This window comes from Malaclemys terrapin, chromosome 18 (assembly GCF_027887155.1).
Source record: "Malaclemys terrapin pileata isolate rMalTer1 chromosome 18, rMalTer1.hap1, whole genome shotgun sequence".
Taxonomy (NCBI): domain Eukaryota; kingdom Metazoa; phylum Chordata; order Testudines; family Emydidae; genus Malaclemys; species Malaclemys terrapin.
Window position 1 is genome coordinate 3,674,511 of NC_071522.1, and position 23,026 is coordinate 3,697,536.

The following is a 23,026-nucleotide window of genomic DNA, read 5'->3' on the forward strand; positions in this document are numbered from 1 at the left end:
GCGGGGGTGCCTCCCCACAGCTCCCCTGCCATTATGGGTGGCGGAGGACCCCCCCACGCAAGTGCCACTGGGCAGTGGGGTCCCTGCAGCTCCCAGCCACTCATTCTGCTCATCCAGGAAGTTTGCCAACCTAAGAGCATGTGTTTAAAGCTGGGTCTATACAAGTGCTAATTTAAAAAAACAAACAAAAAAACCCAACTTTTTTATAATAAGGGAATGCCTCAAATGTATTAGCAATAGTAGGTCAGATCTTCATTTTCCATAGTGAGAAATGAAAAGTAGGCTAGATTTTACTGCAGCTTAAAGTCATCAGTTTTAATGATCTAAGATTAAAAGTTGCAAAGGAGCTTAACGTTCAAAATAAGGACTTAACATATGGAAGAACCACTTTTAATATTTGAACTGTGAAATGTTTCAAATTTTTTTTGCAACAATGGATCTTCACATATTTTAGCTGAACACTTAGAAATTATTTAACTCATGGACATAAGAGGTCATTTACTATCTGCACCATGCCAAATGTGCCAATGTTAAAATATTCCAAAAATACAGCAAAGGGAGTGACCGTACAAGGACACCATTTTGTGATCTCTCATTCAAAGGTCCATTTTGATCAGTGGAAAAGGCTGCTATTGAGCAGAACATCACTTGCAGAGCTAAAGTTCAGGACTTCTCTGTGAAACTTTCGGAGTTGCTTCTGTATGCCTTTCAAGGCAGAGGAGGATGATAGCTTTCTCTTGTAGTTTACCTCTTTCAGAAGTTTATCTGCCAAATAGTGCAGCCACAGGACATTGCTATGGGGGTGATAGTCAGCCCAGTTGTTGGCATTCTCTTTTTTCATCTGCCTATAGATATCAAACTGGTAGTCACCTCTTCCTTGGAACAGCTCTTTGTCAGTGGAAATATCACAGAAGATAGTTAGCCCATCTTTCTCCATCCTAGATAGGGTGTAATCTATGATGTTCACATGAATTCCTTTCGTGGGGATTGTATAAACTGCTCCATTCAAAGTATAACTGAGCTCTTTCAAGTTGGTTTTCTTCACCAGAATATTCCCCCAATGCAAGTCTCTGTGCTCAAAGTGCAGTCCCTCCTCTGCCACAGCCAAGGAAGCAGTAACTTGATGCAGCAGGCTTTTTGCTGTTGCCACTGAATTTAGCTGCTTCCTCATATTCTCCAAGTTATTGCCTCCAAATTCAAATTCCAGGACCACGAACAGTTGCTGCTCTCCAAACAGGTCTGGTCTGTCATTTTCAGATCCGTTCAGTTCGTGATATTTGTCCCAGGCTTTCAGAAGATGCTTGGGATATGCCCCCTGGACACAGTGCACGGAGTACAAGTCAATGAAGCCTACAGTCCTGTTCTCTACCTCCTGAGATAAAAGGCTGAGCTCCTTTGAGATTATCATCTCTGGCAAGATCTCACTGAAGCTCTTCTGAGCTTCTCCATTGACCCTCTCAGTCCCCTCAACAGGAACGATTTTTAAAGCCACAGCTCCTCTCTCACTGTTTGTTTGGAACACCTCCCCAAATACTCCTTCCCCAATCTTCAAACAGTTCTTCATCTTATCTGGGGGAATACATTGCTCAAAGGAGATAGGACCCTCCTGTTGACATTCCCCATACACCTTTTCTGCGTCTGTGAGCATCACCTCCAGAACAGAATGGGACTTCATGGGAGTCAGCAGGAGCACGGAGGAAGTGGGCCAATTACAGTAGCCAACACTTTGAATGAATGAGGACTTATGGTACCCTGCAAGCTGAGATTTGGAGGAGGAAGGAGTACAAGGGATGCTGCCACAGGCACTTTCCTCGATGGAAACTTTCTTTTTCTTGTGAAGAGTGAGAGATGCTCGAGCCCTAGCCCACCACTGGGAGTCATTGAGGAAAGAAGAGTCACACAGAAAAGACGATGACATCTCCAGGGCATTTTTCTCTCTTCCTTTTTGCCTCATTTGTTCTTGAAAGAAGGAGCCATTACCCTGCTGCCATGGAGTTTTTGAATTCTTGCGTCTGACAGGGCAGCGCCGTGCCTGTTTCCCCCAACGGCTGGAGCTGAACCCACTGATACAGGCCTTTCTACTGGTGCCTCCATCACCATCTCTGGGAATGACCTTGCTACTTCTGGACTTCTTTACTGAGATTACAGACAAGGCAGAGGGGGAAACTGGCTGCTGACAATCATTTTCCCTCCAGGAGGGCCAAGCATCCAACTTATTATTGATCTTCCTGTTAGCCAACCAGGTTGGTACCACTTGAGAACTCAAGACCACCAAGGGCTGAAGTCTGCTTTTGTCTGTGCTAAGGTTCCAGCTCCTTTTCTGAGAGCCACCTCTCAAACCATCATGTGGCTCATCAGGACTGGTATTATCTTGTACCAGGACATGGGGCGTCCCAGTAATGGGCAGTGCAGCCCCGGGATGGTTAATACTTTTCTGCAGGCCCAGACTAGTTTCTAGCTGGCAAGGTCCCTGTGTAGTCCTCTGAGCCCTCTCTGCCTTTTGTGAGGTCAGTCTTTGGCCATGATCTCTACTCGCAGTTTTATGATGGGGGGACACAGGCTGGCCCTGAGTAGGGACAGACAGTCTGTGGATACCTGGAAATGATGAGGGGACAAGCTGGATCGAGTTGCCCTGGGCTGCTTCAGGCGGTCTCCCAGCCCCACAGGGCAAGAGGACATAGCTGCTCCCAGATATCATACAAGTCGTCTGGCTGTGGGCACCTGGGGGAGAGGCTGTGCACGCCGGCTGGCTCCGGCTCCGCCAGTCTCCCCCCAAGGGGCTGCCTGAACTGGCGCTGGGATGCTGTTGGCCAGGAGAGACCCGGCCGCTGCCCCCGGACAGCGGCGGGGAGAAGAGCTCCAGGCTGCCCTCCAGCCCCGCCGCGGGCTCCGCGGTGCTGCTCCCCGGCGCCATGGAGCTCAGCTCGGCCAGGATGTTCCGGGGGGGGCCCTGACGTCGGCGGGGGGCCCGGCCCGAGGCCGCCCTCCCAGCACCGGGGGGGCCGTTCTCCTGGCAGCCCCCCAGGATGCTCTCCTCCTCGGGCAGGGGCCCGCTCTCCGCCCCGGGCGGCGCCTGCTGCGGGGTGCTGCAGAGCAGGGGGGGCCGCGCCCGCAGCCCCGTCCTGCGCCCCGGCGACGGGAGCGCCCCCTGGCGGCGCCGGCGGGTGACGTGTCTCCGCAGCGGGGTGGCGGGCGCGGCGCAGCTATGGCGCTGCGGGCCCGGCCCGGCGGGGCCCCGGTTCTCCTTGGCCCCCACGCGGCCGCCTCTCCGCCGCCTCAGGCGGGCGGGACTGCGGGGCGGCGGGCGGCGGCAGCGGGGCTGGAAGTCGGGGTCCTCGGAGCCGGAGGACGAGGCGGTGGAAGTCGAGCCCACGGAGGCGGAGCTGGAGCTGAAGAGCCGCTTGCGGTCCAGCGGCGGCGACAGCCAGGGCGCCGGGGGCGGCAGGCGGCGCCGGGAGCCGCCCCGGCGCGCGTAGGTGCGGAACAGCCGCGGCTGGAGGCTCGTAGCCCGCTCCATGGCGCGGCCGCGCCTCAGCGAGAGCCGCCGAGCCCGCCCGCCGCCATTTCAAACCAAGTCTCGCGAGGCCGGCGGGGGCGGGGGCGGGGGCAGGGCGGCGAGAACCCGGCCAGGCTAAGTCCCGCCCACCAGGCCCCGCCTTCCACAGCCGCGGGCGGGTGCGAGCGCGGGGCGGGGCCGGGCTGTCGCCTCCCTCCGCCCCCCGGGAAAAGGGGTCGGGGCTCGCCCCGCCCTGGGCGGTGCCAGGTGCCCCGGGTCCGTTCCCCCGTCACCCCCCCCGTGCCCATCACCCCCTTCCCCCATTCCCGTCACCCCCCTGTGCCCCTTGTCCATCACCCCGTTCCCGTCACCCCTTGGGTGCCCTGTTCCCGTCACCCCCCTGTGCCCCTTGTCCATCACCCCGTTCCTGTCACCCCTTGGGTGCCCTGTTCCCGTCACCCCCCTGTGCCCCTTGTCCATCACCCCGTTCCTGTCACCCCTTGGGTGCCCTGTTCCCGTCACCCCCCTGTGCCCCTTGTCCATCACCCCGTTCCTGTCACCCCTTGGGTGGCCCGTGCCCGTCACCCCCCCCGCCCATCACCCCATTCCCGTCACCTATTGGGTGCCCTGTCCAGCCACCCCCCCGCCCATCACTCCCCCCCCCGTGCCCGTCACCCCCCGTGCCCCTTGTCCATCACCCCATTCCCGTCACCTCATTCCCGTCACCCCCTCCGCCCATCACCCCCTCCCCCGTTCCCGTCACCCCCCTGTGCCCCTTGTCCATCACCCCGTTCCCGTCACCCCTTGGGTGCCCCGTGCCCATCATCCCCCCCATCACCCGTCCCCCGTGCCCGTCACCCCTCGGGTGCCCCGCGTCGGTCTCACACACCGTGCCCGTCGCCCCTCGGGTGGCCCGCGTCGGTCACACGCACCGTGCCCGTCGCCCCTCGGGTGCCCCGCGTCGGTCACACGCACCGTGCCCGTCGCCCCTCGGGTGCCCCGCGTCGGTCACACGCACCGTGCCCGTCGCCCCTCGGGTGCCCCGCGTCGGTCACACGCACCGTACCCGTCGCCCCTCGGGTGCCCCGCGTCGGTCACACGCACCGTACCCGTCGCCCCTCGGGTGCCCTGTGTCGGTCACACACACTGTTCCCACCTCTGCTCCCTGAATGACTTTGTTCCGCCCCCATGAGATGATGAGGCTCCTTCGCTCTCAGTGCTTCCCGCAGGGCACTTGTGACTCTGGGAGGAGACGGACTAGTCCTTCACTGCTTCTGCCCCATTGAGACCCTGCTGACAATGGCCATGTTCTTTATTGGACCAGCTAAGGCTTTCAGGCTCTCACCTCCTGGGGCAGAGAGCTGTGTCTCCAGGACTGGCTGTACGGCACAATACATGACAGCACTATATAAACAACAGAGCACCCACCCTGAATGTAGTGAGTGCCGAAATGTTGATTTAGCTTTGGCTTTATCATATAATCCAAGAAATAGTCTCTGCTATAGTGAATTCTGTGGACTCCACTAGCCTACAGTGCAGATGAGTCCTTTGTTCTCCAGGCAAACCCTTGGGGATAGATCACCAATACACTTGCCCCACATACTGCAAGTAGGTTGTGGCCACACATCTCTAGGTGAAGACAACCAGACCAGGGACACTTTGGAGTTCATCTCTCCTAAACTGACCAATTGGTGGTGTAGTGAGCATCTGACCCTGAGCCTCCCTTCCTCTGCTGTCTTGGGAAGAAGGTGGCAGACAATGGGATTGGGCTTCTGGAATTCTTTGTGCATTTTATTAGGCATGCTCTGGGCAAATGGTGTGTGGGAAACTACCAAGACTGTCCACTACTCTCTTTCCAGAATACAACAGTCTGCACAAACTGGAAGGATTTGGAATATCATCCTCAATTCTGTACTGAAAAGACCAAAATACAGGTGAGTGGTTTCTTAGTATTCGCTGTTACACAGATGTACTAGGGGAAACGCAAACTAGTTACTGTTGGTCTTTCCAGAAACGGGAACTGCAGCACCCAGCAGATACTCTGCTAGTCGATCTACATAGAATGTAATTACACAGGCTCTGTATGGTGCAAGCAGTGAGCTAAATCCAAGAGTCAGTTTAGTTTGGCTTTAACGCACAGGCGCATAACGGTTCTGGATGTTTAAAAAAAAAAAAAAAAAAAAAGGAAAGTCCTGACCTGATAGACTATATTTTCCTAGATCCACATAGTGATCTTGTAACTTTAACGTTGGGGCACTTGTTTGTGTGTATCTGATTACTTAATTTGAGCCTGTCATGGTGCTTGGTATGTAGCCCTTTAGTTTTCTTGGTTTATTATATTAGGGTTGCTGTTGGTACTGACAGCTACTGCAGGGCTGTGCAGCATCTGCTGTGCCATGCATATCTAAGCACTAGAATAAATTCCCTAGGGAGGCTGAGGAATCTCCATCATTGGAGATGTTGAAGAGCAGGTTAGACAATCATCTGTCAGGGATGGTTTAGATAATACAGTACTTAGTCCTGCCATGAGTGCAGAGGACTGGACTAGAAGACCTCTCAAGGTCCCTTCCAGGCCTATGATTGTATGCTGGGACAATGGCTTTGTAGTGGCCAATGCAGTGAGTCACATGGCATTATTGAAAAGTGGAGTAACAAGTGTTGCATGCTGTACCCAAGAATGGCTCGCTTTTAATAGACACACAACATGCATTTAGTGAAATGGCTTGTACATTCTAGAAGTCTCAAACTATTTCCATGCAAACTGCAATCGTGAACCGCCTGCTTAGAGTGAAATAGTTTGATTCCATGCCATACGTTTTGCTTTGAGAAATATTTTCAGTGTTGATATCCCTTTCTCTTTCAGGCCAGCAAAGGGCAGTACCAACATGTGTACTGTGCTATAACATCCGACAGAGAGAATGTTACTGTGATAGCTGAGTTGCCTTTAATTGATTCTCAGCAGGTATACACAGAAGCTGTCTTTTCTTGCTAAAAATCTGTTAACCCACATTTGCAGGATAGAATCTCTGCAGGGACATCTATGAAATCCTTACCCTGAATGACATTTAGATACTAAGTATCAGAGGGGTAGCCATGTTAGTCTGGATCTGTAAAAAGCAACAGAGTCCTGTGGCACCAGAGCAAGGGTGGAGTTTTAATCATGGTGCTTTCAGCTCTCAGGAGAGACTCTGTTCTTACGAGAGATGTTGCCATCTCCTCTAGTTATCCACAGAGGCTATTCCTCTAGAGGATGGTACTTCCAGTGCTGCAAACATTGATTTTCCAGGTACCGTCTTATTATTGATACTGCCATAAGTCCAAGCAGAGCAGGGGGATGCTGGGTAACACAACCTCAGCACATTAGAGTCTCAGTTGTGTGAGTGGACTGCAATTATCCCATTTCTAACCCACTGGCTAGAACAACATTCAGCAGGTCTTAACAGACTTGGAGGTGAGAGGTCTGAGATGTAGGGGGAAGAGATGCTCCTTTTGTGAATTTCTTAAATTGATGAGCAGTCCCCATAACTAGAACTGCAAAATCTGGGTATCTTGGATGCAGTCCTATCTGGAATTTGGTCAGTCCGAGCTCCAGTGCGGGTTCGAACACACTCAGTTGATTGGGATGCAGTGGGAACTGGCTGACACAGCTGAGTTCTGAGTTTGGAAAACCACCATGTTTGTGGAGGAGGCAGAGGACCTCTTTGCTAGACTATGATTTTGCCAGCTTTTCTCTGAAGAACTGAAAGGTCTAAAATAATAATTTGCTTTGTCTTTTCCCTCCCTCTTTTATAGTTCTTAAAAGACAGAACTGATCTTCTGGTCATTGGGGAAATCACCTTCAACAAACATCTGTATGAGGGCCTGAAGGAAGAGAACCACAAAGCTGAGGTATCCAAGCACCATGTAGGCAGCTAGGGCCCTTTCTCAGGATGGAAATGAAAGAAGCAGCTGAGGGGAGGAATGCAAATGTTTTTGCTGAACTCTTAAAATAGAGTGATTTAGCAGGGCCTGGACTCATTGGTTGAGTTCAACTGAACCAGGATTCAGACCACAGAGAGAACAAAAGGGAATGAAGAGAATGTATTGGTGCACACAGAGAAGTTATCTGCCTGGTTGGGAATATGCCCACTATATTCCCAGTCATGCAGAGAACTATCCTAAGTCCAGAAAGTAATTTGTAGTTGGAAACACAAATATATGTCAGCTTCAAAGAAGTTTCAATTATAGTAGATAGATTTAAGCACCTCCTGGAAGCCTGATGGGTGTGGGGGAGTGGGGAATACAGCCAATTAGGGTGAGCAGCTGTTTCATCTTAGATGAGCTGCATTCATGTTCCCTCTTAATCATCTATTTGAATCTAAATCCCAACATTTTTATATATGTCAGGTGGAAAATTGGCCACTTGCTACAGTTATATTTAATAGGCCCATTTGTCCTCTGACATACATCAATGTAATTCAGGAGAAACGCCAGGGAAATCAGCAGGGTTGCATGGGTGTATGTAAGAAGACAATTCACACTTCAGTGGAGGCTGTTAGAGTAGTGAGAGAAACTCAGTTAAGCAGTGTATAACTGTTGTGCTTTGAGAGATGCACTAGGTAGCATCACAGAGTGATTATCAGAAATATAGCTCTGTTCATGCTCTGATGCCTAGTGTGAAGAAAGACAAGGGGCATATACGGTGGTACTGGAGCATCATTTCAATAGACAAAGTAACCTGTGTCACTCAACTGTATTGTCTCTATTTTTCAATGTTTCTTTTTAGTTAGAAAATACTTGAGCCTTTTCCTCCCATTAGTGGAAACCTTTACCAGTGAGCTCAGCTCAGTAGAATCTCCTTTCTTGCCAGCATCGCAGCAAGAGGAGTTTGAGGTATTTACTTCTTCCACAAAATATGGCCACGTCTGTATGTGGAAACAAAGTGTATTTTGAACACGTTAACTAGGCTCCTTGGTAGGCTTCAGCTAATGTATTAAAGCTACAACTGTCTTGTGTTCACTAGGATTTCAATATGTGTCAGTTACCGTGTTTTAAAGTTGCACCTTTTTTCCCCAGTGAAGACAAAAAGTATATTGTAATGGGTTGTCATTAGGGGACACTGATACAGTTACTTCACCCAGAGACATGTTAAGGAGTCTGAGTGAGTTTAACTAGAAGTAAAATTATACAAAAATAGGATTGCGCCCGTTAAATGGATTAAAACTGTCTAATTGAAAAGGACTCAGATTGGAAATGGGAATCTTCATCGAACAGGTGTTATTCTAGTAGAGGCCTCTGAGAACTGGTTCTTGGCCTACACTGCTTAACGTTTTTTATCAATGACCTTGAAGAAACCATAAAATGATAAACATAAAACTGAGAAAGTTTGCAGATGAGACAGAGATTGAGGGAGCAGTAAATAAAGAATAGGAACAGGTCACTGATACAGAGTGATCTATATCACTTAGTAAGCAGGGCACAAGGAAATATTATGAGTTTAAGATGGCCAACTGTAAAGTGTCCCTTCTGGCATTATAATCTGTGAACTCTCTCTCCTAGTTAAGGCAAAGCAATTAAACTGGAGCATTTGCTAAACCATCCTTGATTCTATTCTAGATCACTGTCGTCTTGTTGAAAAGACAAGTAATCAATGCCTTGCCTGTTGTCATAGGAAGCTCTGTTGGTGGATTTTTGCTGTTGGCTTTCATTATTTTCATCCTTTTTAAGGTAAATATATTTGTTGACATGATTACAAGCACATGTCATTCTTGTTGATTAAGATCCCAGCAATCCAGCGAATATACTGCCCTCAGTGAGAGTTCACATTCAGCTGTGGATATTCTGATATGGTTTACTGAGGGAGGGAATGCAGGTCATTGGGGTTCTCCCTTACAGTTTTTTCAGCAGGTGTATTAATACATTTTTAAAGTTTCCCTGAGTTATGAAAGAACTTGTTTTAAAAAACAAACAAATCCTGAAGGATCCCAAGGTCTTTCAGAAGGCCTCACTGTCCTGGCCAGATTACAACTCAGGCAAATGAAGACAGCCTCATAAAATTTCCTCCACAGTTTCAGCTGGAGACAGTATTTATTTTAATTTTCTCTTAAACTGTTAAACAGCTGCCACGTTCCACTACAGAATTGGCTTCATTTTAGTAGAGTGTGGGGGTATGTGGAGGCGGGGGGAGAAAATCGTGGCAGAGGGTGATTCCATATCTACGTGCCTATACCTTTTGACGAGTTTAAGGATGTAAGGTGCTATAGAACTGTAAGGGTATATCTTCACTACCTGCCGTATCGGCGGGTAGCAATCGATTTATCCGGGATCGATATATTGCGTCTCGTTAAGACGCGATACATCGATCCCCGAACGCGCTCACCGTTGACTCCGGAACTCCACCGGAGTGAGTGGCGGTAGCGCAGTCGACGGGGGAGCCGTGGCCGTCGATCCTGCGCTGTGTGGACCCCAGGTAATTCGATCCAAGATACTTCGACTTCAGCTACACTATTCGCGTAGCTGAAGTTGCGTATCTTGGATCGATCCCCCCCCCCCCCAGTGTAGACCAGCCCTAAGACATTATAATTGGGCCAAATTCTGAGTTCCTTACTCAGCTTTTGCTTAGTCCTTAAACTTCCACTGACTTACTGCGACTTTAACTGAATAAGGGGAACTCAGAATTTAGCTTATTGCTATAATGTATATACACAAACACAGAGAGACCCAATAAATGTTTTTAATGCTCTTCTTGATGTCTTTCAGTGTGGCTTTTTCAAAAGAAACTATAAAAATATGATGGAGGAACAACATGATTCCTGAGGATCAGGCTGACTAGAGCAGGATTCTGTACAGGAATTGCACACTCTTCCTGAGAGCTCCAATATCAAAGACCAGCCAGAAGCAAAGCAATTCAGTCTGTAAGCTGGGATGGATCTTGAGGGTCCTGAATTTTGAGACTGCCATGGTTTGCTCCTGGTTTAATTTAGGGATTTTGCACTCTCGTATGACCCAGCCACCTGCTTGTGCAGCTAGCTTGGATTTGCTGACTACTTGTCAAAATTGGACTTTCCTAGATTAATAAACCACAGAATCCTCATTTCAGATTTTGCCTAAATGTAAATATGCTGGAGACAATTTAGTTTGGATTGTGTGTAATTTATGCATTGTTATTGCATTCTTTGTTGTTTTGATGCCAAGTTGGTTTTAAATGGACTTTAATAGCATGCAGCCTCAAACGAGTTTGAAAATAGAAGTGGTTGAATGGAAGCTCCACTCTGCTCATTGTGAGTGAAGTTGGCAAAGCACCTGATGCATGCACGCTTGTACTTGTTTGATTTAACACAGCAGGGCAGGCTCGATGCTCTCAGCCATTATTCTGTTAGTGGGATGTGTGGATTCTTGCCTATTGGAAATGTAAGTGTGTACAGAGGTGACCATGTAAACAAGCAGAATGGTTATAGGAGAAAGACTCTCCTCCCCACACCCAGAACAAAGAAGGTTCTTGTATGGCCTAGTAACCCAAAATGCTTTTGTGTTTTCCATTGGGATCTCCAGAGTCCCATGAGAACAAAAGGTTAAAAATCAGATTCATGCCTTTCAGTTCTGGGTTAATTGTTTTCAAATTCTGATTGGGTCACAAGTAAAAATGAGTTTGCTAGGTCTCATACTAGGTCCTGATGGACTATTTCCACATCAGAAATCACTGCACCATGGTGGCATGACTGGCGATGCCTGCTCAGAAGAGTACAAGAACTAGAATGGTAGCAGTGTTCCAGGTCTTGAGTCACTGGCAAATCTGGAATTGAACAGAGCAGGATTGTTGCAGGTCAGGATTGTGATTTATTGCATAGCAATGTGGAGTCCCAAGACTGGAATAGCATTTACAGAGCAGTGTGCGTGGGAAGTTTGCTTAACAACTGCCTGTCCTGTGGTTGGCTCTAGCCAGCACCTCAGTCCTGGTCTTTTCTGAGCACTAAACGACTACTGACCTCAAACATTTTTTTGAAAGCAAAAATACCTTTAAATATTTCCACATTTGGCTGTAGTTGTCCCTAACTGTGTAGTTTGCTGTTTTATTTCTGTCACATATACCTAACCTAAAACCACTGAAACTTGAGTGTGTTCGCTTGAAACTGACAGAATTAACCTAGATGGGGGGAGGGATAGCTCAGTGGTTTGAGCATTGGCCTGCTAAACCCAGGGTTGTGAGTTCAATCCTTGAGGGGGCCATTTAGGGAACTGGGGTAAAACTCTGTCTGGGGATTGGTCCTGCTTTGAGCAGGGGGTTGGACTAGATGACATCCTGAGGTCCCTTCCAACCCTGATATTCTATGATATGTTTATTCTAAGAGGAGGAAAGCAGATTAGCCCACCACCTGCTCTTGTCTTAGCCAATACACACCATGGTTAGCTAACAGCTTCTATGTAGCCTGTGGAAGCAGAGAAAAGGATAAAGGGAATTTGAACGCAGATAGCTTAACTTTTAGGAATAAAGTAAAAGTCAGGCTAACACTAGCTCTAATAACATGAGATTTCAGGCAGGGCCTGAGCAAGTGGAAAGCGAGTGGAACAAAAAAACTGTAAGAGATACTGTTTTTCGACCTTGTGTTAGATAAGAATGGAATACAGACTGTAGCAGGAACTGCTGAGAAAAGTAAGATATCAGAAGGAATACGTATAAACAAGATGCAGTTGTTGATCATTATTGTCTGTAACAAAAGGTATAAATGCTTGCCCTAATTGTTTATCTAACGGAGACCTGCCTGGGACGGGGGGAACCCCTGTCCGGGTGTACTCTCCCCTTGCAAGTGTCAGGAAAATAAACTGTGTCTGACTTGTTGCAACCAACCTGAAAGTGAAGACTCTATTTTCTTCCACACTGTGCTGGGTTTTTTTTAATGTCTTGGTGTAGCAGTCAATATGTACTGTTTCATGGGAAACTAACAGCTGCCGTGTGGCCTGCACTGGAGTGTCTTTAATATCCTGGTGTAGCAATTGGTCGGATGGCAGAAGTGAGCAAGTCTTTTAAAAGTTATAACAGAGGCCAGGCTGTGATTTGGTGGCAGTGCAGCATGACAGGAACCTGAGTTTAAGTGCAATGTTGGGTCTCCTCAGTCTACGCAGGTCTGAGAAGGTAACAAGATACTCTGCAAAAGCATGTCCTAATGGGCAACTCACAAAACCACAGTGGTAATGGTTGTTGAGTAGACAACACATCTGTTCCCTCCAAGGTAGAGCTTAAGCAGGAGTTTTGAAGCTGTGGTCCCAGGATATAGAGGAGCTTCAGAAACCTGCCAGGCCTTTGGTTAGTGCCAGAGTTGGCAATCCAAGAAACTCATTTGTGGTTGGTTGGTAGGGAGGTTAAAATCCCCATAGAACATCAGATCAGAAAAAAGACAGACTGTTTCTTTCTTTTTGGGCTCTAGCTGTGTGTCACAGTTCAGGACGAGCTGTACCTCTCATTCCCTCTCCCTTTCTGTCCAAGTGCCTCCCCCTTGAGGTCTCAGGCTCATGTCTTTATCTCCCTGGGATGGAATCCTGTGAGTCTCCCACACTTAGATCAGGGTACTAGGTTACAACCCCCCTGCGTACCATCCATGCTTACTCAGCATGCCCAGCTGGACAGAGTACCTGCAGTTCTTCCCTTCAGGGGTTATGACCAGTAGTGAATACAATGACCCAAACAGCCTTCTAAAGCAAAGTATTATCTAATCTTAACTGTAAGAACACAGCATAACAGGAGAAAAGAATTAAAACAACAAAAGGCCTACGCACACATCTATTTTATCAAGAATCATTCCATCTTCTATATAGGGAACCTGGTAGGTCTGTCTTCCTAGACATCTCCAACCTCTCCTGGACTCCCTTTTAGTTAACTGAATTCTTGAGAGCCTTGGTGTCTTTAAACCCTAGTGAGTCTTTTGTTCTCGCCCCCCCCCCCCCCATTCCTCACAGGACTGAGACATTGCTGGAGAAACCTGCTTAGCAAGCCTACAGGGGGATCTAGCCAGAGCATCACAGCACTGTTCTTCAAATGTTTGTCCCTCTTTTCTGGGAACATTTCTTGACAAACCCGATAGTGAATTATCCCAATGTATGAATACAGTACACAACTTTACAGTACTAAGACAAACTAATAGCACATATAGTATTTATCAATTTATTGCACACAAATCCCAAACCATCATACTGTACGAGGCATGTGTGTGGTCCTGCTGCGTCACCTCTAATAAAGCTCCTGAGAGACGGGTCAATTGATGGATGTGAACACTGCCTATGAAACAGAAAAGAATAATTCTCAGCCATCTGATTTCTGGTTGACATCAAAGGGAGTTGAGGGTACTCATCACCTCCCTGGATTAGGCCATTAGATTGTATGACCTTTGGGGCAGACACCCTGTTATCTGTTTGGCACTGATCCACAGCTTTATAGTGCTGTGTGCTCTACAGCACTATATAAATTAATCATAATAAAAGCAACATTATTTACTGCATCAGTATTTCCAGTGAAAATTGACCGGCAGAGGATTATTCATTCTGGTTCACAGGCAGGAATCACATCCATAAAACAATAGCATTTCTTAGAGAGCATAATTATATGTGACTCAGCTGGCCACATGCGCATTTCTAGAGATCATTCAAACAGATGGTAACTAGAGAGGGAAATGGCTTCCTCCACCAAGGAGAGCTCACAAAACGATTAACCTTGTCATTTTGTGGGGGGGATAATGGCTTAACATTGTCACTAATTACAGTCAAAATAGACGTATGCACTATTGAAAAATATGTACCGGGAATATTGCAAATAGCTCAGGAAGATATTGTGGTGGATGGGAAAGAGTTCTATCTTTTGTTGACTCCTTGTGGGTTTGAAGCTAATCTGTTCCTTCCCTCTCAGTTTCCTAGAGTGGTCTGTTAGTCAGCCCACAGGAGGCACTTTGGTACGGTGTCTTTTACCTTCAAAGACTTGAATAGACCAGAGGCACAAGGTTGGTGCCATGTTGCACTGCTGCCAAATTATGTTAACTTCTTCCATACAAACTATCTCTGTGGATGAAAGCAGAAGGTGCTCAGCATGTTGTAGGTTTGGTCACTAGTGGCAAAAGTGAAACCAACCAGAACAAGAGAAGATCAAACACAGGGTCTGAAGGTGGAGTAAATCTAGGGTAACTACGGTAGTTATACCAGTGGGAGGCTAGTATCAGGCCCATGGAGCAGTGGGTGTTGTAGTGAATGTTGATTCTGGTTGACTTATTTGTGAGGCTTGCAGGTGTCATGCCCCTGAGCAGGGACCTGATCACCGAGAAGAGAGGAGATGCTCTGATAACCTATAGTGTAGATGAGCCTGTTTGTTCATGTCTCAGGATTTATTAACATAGCCATTCTGCTTGACTGCATTTCTGTGACCATCACCACAAGCTGTTCATATAGGCCCCAGCAGAGAGGGAGTTAATGGCTAAACTAGCCTGCTCCCCACACTGCAGCAGGTGCAAAGGGTTGAGTTAATGAGGCTTCCTAGTGAGGACTCAGAAAACAGTTTAAATGAGAGAATCAGCTAACTTAGGTTCTTTAGCAAAAGTGGCTCTGTAGCTGAGCTTGGAAAGCCTGTGTTTTTGTTTATCCTGAATGGCCTTATTTCCCTCTTGGTATAAAATCTCCTGTTGTTTACTTTTTAAATCTGTTTAACTGTGGCTTCCTCACAATAAAAACCTGCAAGAGAGCTCTGTTTGTGCATGACTTTACTGCTGGCTCACACTGGCCCAACCTTGGGGATATGCTGGGCTTGTGCAGAGCAGATGAGCTGTGTTGTGACAACCTGTGATGTTTCAGGGTAAGTGGAATGTAGACTGTAGGAGAGGCACTATCCACATAAGTACGTGGAGTGGAGGAATCATAAAGGGCTGCCTTGTTTTGAGGTTTCTTAAAAAAAAATTTTTAGCCAATAATCAGATGGACTCATTTTGGGAGAGGAGAGTCTGTTCTCTGCTTTCTCTCCAGCAATCGGCAAACCTCACAGTGTTTGGAAGTTCCGTTCGGACAGGCACCTATGAATATTTGACTGTGAAGAGACTGAAAGAAGCTACCAGTTCTTCCAGCAGGCTCTCCTTGTTTCCAGTTTTCCCTAAATGGAGTCTCTCCATTTCACACAGAAGAGACTCCTGCTGTGCAGTGCCAAAGCCGCTGAGGGGGATATCTACAGTAAGATCATATTTGGTAAGTCCGGAGTAAAAAAAAAACCACCCTGATCTATGTCTCTTGGCTGCTCATCACATGAAAGAAGGTTATTTGTAGAAGGACATGCAAGGAATAGGAAATGAGTTAGTGGTGCAAGTTGGGGTCATGTGGTAAAAGGGTTTCTCAGATACAGTCCCCTCTTTTCCCAATAAGCAGATGATGATGATAATCTAAGTGCTCTAAAACTTACATGTGTAGGGAGAGTGTCTTGAAAACTGGTCGGCTGCAAGAGGGGCTGGGGTAGAGTTTGATCCCGAATGCTGAGTTCAGCTACACTTAAACCTCTAAAAACCAGGAAATACATAATTAAGGTGCATGCCGCCCTTGCAACTCAACCTTAACTCTGCCTCTTTTGAGCAACACACCAATAACACACATGCTAGCCCTCTACCCTTATAGATGCGACAGCATTCTTCAGGAACCGAGCACAGGAACACTAGGGCAAAGTAACACCTCTTTGCTAAGGCAAATCTTGGGGTTAAGTCAGCAATCGATAGCTAATTGCACCTGGCCTACACTCAGACACTGAACTTACTCCACCCAAACCACCCCAGACTTACAAAATGTTCCCACCCCTTCACCTTGCCCTGAGGATTCCTCTGAAACATTGCCTTCACTCACCTCTCGCTAAGCCCTGGAGACCACTGTCATGTATCCCAGCCTGATTCTCTTCTTGCCATGGGGATTGTCAGCACTCTTGTGCATCTCTGCTGACACAACCTATGGAATATGGTGTTGAAATGAAGCATACTTACACCGCTCCGCATATCACAATGACAGCTTTCCAACTTGCTCCAACTGATCCCAATGCAGCTACGTGGCATGGAATGCAGATAAATGCTGGAATTCGAATTTGTGGAGTGGGACACAACACAAAGAATGACATGTTCTTATAGTCCTTCCTCATGTCTGCTTATTAATGGCACCAGCCTTTCTGAGCCATTCCCAGTGGCAATTGCTAGCTCAAGGGGTCAGTGTTAAGGTGGCATTGCAAAGGTGCTGTTTACCTTAATGTTGTATTTTCCTGGTTTTCAGAGGTTTTAAGGGTAGCCGCTTTCCAAGTTCTGGAAGGGCACAAGGCAGCAATGGCAAACCTGAGTCTGTGTTAGCAACATTTTTGGGCAGTTAGCATCTTACCTATGGTGGGGCCAATGGTCAACTTTAGAGATGATCCAAAGTCCATTGAAGTCAGTAGAAAAACTCTCATTAATGGGCTTCAATGGGCCTGGGATCACGCCCTCGCCGGGAAGGAGAATAGTAATTTTCTACTAGTTCCTTACCTAAAGGTTGCTGACTCCAAGGGGTGGGAGAGGAATTCTTCAGGGTCATTCAAGGGTTTTGTAACTACGAATAATGGGATAAAACTAACCAAAGAGAATCTAGTGGGAGACATAAGGGGAAAAGGCCTGAAAGCAAGATCTGCATCACTGGGGAATAGCTTCCCAAGGGAAATAGTGGTACCAGAATACAGGCCATATTCTGATCTCCGTCACATCAGCTTTAAATCTGGAGTAACTCCATTGACCTACGCTGTATAACTGAGGTTAGCACATGTCCAGTAGTAGTACTGTAAACCAATCTTGCATTGGGGAAGTGGGTGCATTAGTTCATTCAATCCTTATAGGCCTCGCCCCTCTTTAACAGCTCTGGTTCTGTACTCTGGTGTTCTTGCATCTTCACCAGGCCTTTGTTTTAGATTATGTGTCTCTGGAGTTTTGCTCTATGAATCCCCAACCTTTAACTTCCCTTCTGCATCAAACATGCCTTTAGTACAAATGAATCTGTTGTGCTGTGCATTGATTCTGTTCCATCCATCATGTCTCGATTTCTTTATTTACCTTTGTGATATTGGTGATGGATGAACGAGGATCAATATACCTTGATCTTTCTAATGTCTGCTGTTCTTCCTGCAGCATGAATCCTGCTTTGGCAAACGGTACCTGGCTGGAGCTGGAGTTTCCTACTTACAGTAGGAAACAGGCTTTGCTAAATGCATAAAGGACTTATTTTCCACTCTCTCCTATAGTCGTGTGCACTGTAGTACTGCAACAGAATAAGGGCTAGTCCACACTGGGAAATTGACCAGAATAAACTATTCCAAATATAACCTCCCCATGTGGACACTCTGATTCTGGAATAAGAGTGTCTTTTTCTGATTAGTTAAACTGGAAAGAGGCACTCTTATTTTGGAATAAAAGTGTTTACATATTGGATTATTCCAGAATAACTATAGTGCTGTAAATTCACATCCTATTTCATTCTGGAATAATTTCCCTGTGTAGACAAATCTAATCCTTGCTGTGGTAAGGTGTTCTGTCCCCAACAATGGCCATTGCTAACTGCTTCATAGGAAGGAGCAAAGCTCCATTTTATGCTGAAATATGCTAATGGTTTGTCCAATAGGGTCTGTTGATGTATAAGCACCCAGATGAGATGCTCATTAAGGAAACTTGTGTGGGTTAAAGTACTCTTAAAGCTCTGAGGCTCCTTTGAATTCCAAAACAGCTGCAGAAAAGGAAAGTTGACAACCAGGTTCATTTTGGAAGGCCACAGAGGAGGAGTTTTGAGTTGAAGGGGTTTCCCAGGGAAAATCCTCAGGAGTTGGGGGGAGGGAGAGAAAACTGTATTTAAGATTTAAAAATTTTATTAAGATGATGTTAAAAAAAATAGTGAACAGAGTTTGAGCATAGAAGTTTCTGGTTATCCGGGAATAACATACAGATTATAGAGGGTGCAAAGTTTGGTTTAAGATAAGGTGGCATGAGGAATACATAATTTGCAATATCCCCGATTGGGGGTAAAAGGTGGTTGGGTCAAAGTACAAACATTGAGATATGAGGGTATGAAGTTCATAAAGTGGCTATGTTCGGGTGTGGATTATAATGAGTGGATATGATGATGAGGATGGATTGACCCTCATTTGGTGAGATTTAATGTTTAGGGAGTTTATGGTTCCAGTTCATATGATCCAACGGAGAAGATCACGTGGTCCCTTTCTCGTAGTGGGAGAACGATGTCACTCTGGCTCACGCCTCCTGGTACTGTCGGTGGCCGGTGATGTGCTCGATGTAGATGTCCCTGGACCATCAGCTGGTGTCTGAGACCATGAGGCGCCGGATGTGTGAGACCCTAGAGAAATGTAGAGGCCCAAGGCAGCTGCTTCTTGGGACAAGGCAGCGGTTCCTTTCCCTAGGGTTTCTGAAAAAGGGGAGTTGCCCATTTGTTACCAAGGAAATAAAATGGGTGTAGATCTTGTAAATAAACAAGTTACAAACAAAATACTTGATTCCATTTCACCGATTTCTGCTTCAAGCTGGAAACCTGTGACATCCTGCAGTCTGCTTCTGCTCCTGCTCAGCAAAGCAGCAACAGCTCTACAACACAATTAACAGTGCAATACTAGCCTATGGAGGAAATGCATGAGTGGGAGAAGTGGTTCCTAACTCCAGTTGATGATCAGCAGATTATGGCTTGAAACATGAGGATTTTTGGTGTTTGTGTATAACTACAGAAGCAGTTATTTTTAGGCATCTAATATTTTTTAAAATATTTCTTTGCCATTTGCCTCAATGACATCCTGCAACAGTGAGTTCCACAGTTTAATTCTGTGTAGCTTTTAAACAAATAGTTCCTCTTATTGGCTTTGAACTCGCTGCCTTTTAATTTCAGCATGTATCCCAATATTCTTGTGTTGTGGGACAGGGTAAAGGGGAGCCAGCCTTCTCCATACAATTCATTATTTTATTATATCGCCTCCTACCCTTGTCCTTTCCAGTGTTCCCTTGTATGTAACTTCCCTGATGCCTCCAGTCACTTTTGCTGTCTTCTAAAGCTGTCTGTGAGCTGGGAGTATGGCTCTAGCTGTGGTCCAACCAGTTTTCCTTTCAAGCAGCTTTTCTTTATTAAATGCATTACAAGGCTCCTTGACTTGTAAACTGGATGTGCCCTATCTGATGATTTAATTCCCCACAGTTGCTGTAGTGAATGCCAAATCCATTCACAGTGATTGGATAGCACTAAAGAGGTTAGCCAGGACTGCCAAGATCTTGTAACAACCCAAACCGCAATCGTGTATCTCATAGGATCCTGTGTATTCCCCATGGAACCTTTGCTGCATTTTTTTTTTTTTTACTTCAGTTACAATAAAAAAAACTCACCAGCACTGAGGTTTGTATATACATAGTCCCCAAGAGTGTGGTTAAGACCAATTCCAAAGCCTTACAATCCCTCCCCCCGTCCTGCAGGAAAGGGAGTGTTGGGCTGTTATTACATTTTAATTTTGCATGAGCTCACTGTTATTCAGTGGAATTCTCCCCCCCCCCCACCACCTCCTGCCAGACACGTGGACCACATAGGGAGTGGTTAAAACAGGAAAGCCAACTGGGCTAAGGTTAAAGGATCAGTCAGAGGGGACTGATTGGCTCAGAGGATTGCTAAGGAGACAAGAAACTTTTTCTTCTCCAGGTCACAGATTTGAGTCCTGCCTAGGCTGAGTAATGACTGGAATGTGTTACCATCTGATGGTAGCCTGTGATAAAGGAGTTTGGTGAGCCTAAGTCCAGTTCCTAGAAGTAGAACAGGACTAAAATCACCACTACTAGTTTGGGTCACCTTGTTGGCCATCTCAACAGAGCAGCCATGGGTTGCATGAACTGTGAAGACTGGATTCCTTTCTCATTCCTCCATGTCTATCATGAAGCATGTTGGCAAAGAGGCATTCGTGTACACACTCCCCGACTTCCAGAACAGAAAGCTTGTGTAACGCCTTGCATAACTCAAAATTTGCGTAAGTCGGGAACGTATACACGACCATTATGCCAAAAAAAACCAAAAACAATTTCTAGCTTACGGAACGTTTTCTGTAAGTGTGGATTTGCGTAAGTCGGGTTTGCGTAACCTGGGGGGCGTCTGTACTAACAAGTGGAGCAGAGACCTGCCACACGTAGACAAGAGCAGGATTTTTGCCTTGAGTCATTAGTTTAACGTGAAGGCAAGTTTTTATTAAAAACTGTCAGTTTTCAGGCCACTGATTTAACATTTCCCCCAACAAGGCGTTTGTTGGCTGGCAGTAGGAGGTCAAAGCACTGGAATGCAGCATTGCAAAATGATGACTGTTCCGTCTACTGCTGCACTCAGTCTTCCGAATGATTTTTTGTGTGTATTTTTATTTCATTTCAGTTTCCTGATATAGTGCCAGCAGTTTAATCCTTCAAGCACTGTCTTATGAGAGCTTCCTCAGCTCCACGAAATTTCCCCATCATTTGTTCACAATCCTTCTCCACTGATACCTTGGATCCTCGGGAAGGGGGAGGGGAAGTAGCAAGTACTCAAGCCGGTCATGGTAAAAAGGCCTTGTAGAATGTGCTACATGCAATACAGATAATTCAAGGACTAAGAGAGCACTGGAAGAATGAGGACATGATGTCACCTGAAAGCCGGTGAACTGTAAGGTAGCTTGTTCTTTAGGTTGGGTCAGCTTGTACATAATTAAAGGGTATCAGCACAGCTGTTGGTGAGAGATAGTTGTGTCACGGGTATTGTTTCACCAAACCAGAGTATTAACAAGACTGGGAAGCAACCTACAGAGCTGAGATTCAATTCTGCTCTCTTGGAAGCCAATGGGTGTTTTGTCATTTAGTTTAATGAGAGCAGGATTGGGGAGATAACTCAAACAGAAAATACCTGACTGTCTCCTGGAACCTGGATATGCTCCCATTCCCCACCCTCGCAGGCAGGTTTGGGTGCCCCCTTGGAGAGATGGAATCCCAGTTTTTATGGCGTGTTGCCACTCACTTTGCATGGAGATGCCAGAAGATATTTCCAGGTGCTCCTTTTCCAAGAGCCTCTGGGAATGAGATAAAATAATTCACTTTGCCAGCCAAGGTGGAATTGGTCCTGTTGGTTCAACACTACAAGGAAAAAAAGAAATGATTCAAAAGGTAAAAATGCTCCAAACACCTTTTCAGTGTTTCTCTGGGATTCTGTCTCCTTTTCCTTTACAGACCCCATGATTCAAGGACATGACCAATTTGGGTCGACACTAGTAAGAAGGACAAAGGTTGCAGTTGATTTTCTCAAATTTCAAATGCTATTTTCAAACCTCTGATTTAAAAAAAAAAATCCTTTTACTTTTTGATAACCATGGCAACTTGCAGCCTGATTGTGATTTTCATTATGTTACACAGCACTGACTGCAAAGTCCCAGGCAGAATTAGAGGAGAAATCCAATGGATTATATTTAGAAAATTCTGCCTTGGCAGATTACACTGGTATTTTTGTCTTTGCGCTCTATTTCAACCAAACGTCCTCTCCAGAGAGAACCAGCACGCTGCACATATGCTGCTATTTTTCACCCTGTTTTATATTTCAGTGTGCACATCCTGTAGTCTGAGAGCAGCCATCTCTCTCCATCCTAAAAATATCACATTGTGTGAAGAAGGAAAAATCACTAAGGAGGGAGCCTCAGCCATGAGTGTTGGTCCCTTGCCAAGATCTGCAGCTCTGGACCAATGTTGGGTACAGCAGTGTCCTAGATAGAGAAAATATGTGGCAACTCCCATTTACATGCGTCATGTTCTCTGCCTCCCATCATCTCAATAACCAATCTGATCCCCATCTGTAACTCCCTCCTTCAGAAAAGTGTCCCTGTTTTGGTCAGTTACTTGATGCAGGAGCTCCTAGAAAGCCTCAGACTCTCTTATCCCAGCTGCTGTGCCTCTGAGGCCCAAAGTTGGCTGTTAAACAGACTGATCAGAAAAGGGTGAAGTGAGAACCAGGCAGAAAGTTAACATCTGGCAGAGACTATTTTGGGACTGGCCTGAGTTCCCAGCACTCATGATCTATAAGGCTGCCCCAGCTGCAAGTTCTTCCAGTTTATAAACAAGGTCAGAGTTGGAGTGGTGTTCTACTGTGTGCCTCCCTGGTGGCTGCTTGTTTGACCACAACCAGAGTCTGGTCCGTCTCAAGCCATTGCCATAGAAAAGAGCATCATGCAAATGGGGAAAAAACAGTTGGAAGAGTATAAGAATAGTATATGGATCTTAAGACCCCAAAATGGAAAATTAAACTCATCCACAGTGTCATGTTTGTATCTTGTTTCGGGGCAGGACAATGGCGATAGCTGCTGCCGGAGAAAACAGAATGAGAGAGAATTGCTGAGGGAGTTTTTATTGCATTTTCAGGGTATGCATTTGGACCAACATTTAAGCCTTGTGAAAAATAAGCTTTTCTAAAACCTAAGACCTATAGAAACGTTTCCATTATTGTTTTTAAATTATTCTATCCGAAACAGCCATTTTAAAAACAAATAACCATTCCCCT

At 46.4% G+C, this 23,026-nt stretch overlaps 2 protein-coding genes across 2 annotated transcripts in view; one reads left to right on the forward strand and one right to left on the reverse strand.

Annotated features, from left to right (window-relative positions):
- The window catches only part of ITGAE (integrin subunit alpha E), a 60,359-nt gene extending 45,168 nt beyond the window's left edge, over nt 1-15,191 (forward strand). The window contains exons 32-36 of the mRNA XM_054008711.1: nt 5,356-5,430; nt 6,360-6,458; nt 7,289-7,384; nt 9,092-9,202; nt 10,235-15,191. Of these exons, the coding sequence (XP_053864686.1) occupies nt 5,356-5,430; nt 6,360-6,458; nt 7,289-7,384; nt 9,092-9,202; nt 10,235-10,291 (438 nt within the window). The 3' untranslated portion in view covers nt 10,292-15,191. The remainder of the gene's footprint in view (nt 1-5,355; nt 5,431-6,359; nt 6,459-7,288; nt 7,385-9,091; nt 9,203-10,234) is intronic.
- Nucleotides 123-3,545, reverse strand: HASPIN (histone H3 associated protein kinase). The gene has a single exon (XM_054008710.1). The coding sequence runs from the start codon at nt 3,515-3,517 to the stop codon at nt 614-616; it is 2,904 nt and encodes a 967-aa protein (XP_053864685.1). The 5' UTR covers nt 3,518-3,545; the 3' UTR covers nt 123-613.
- Nucleotides 15,192-23,026: the final 7,835 nt, after the last annotated feature.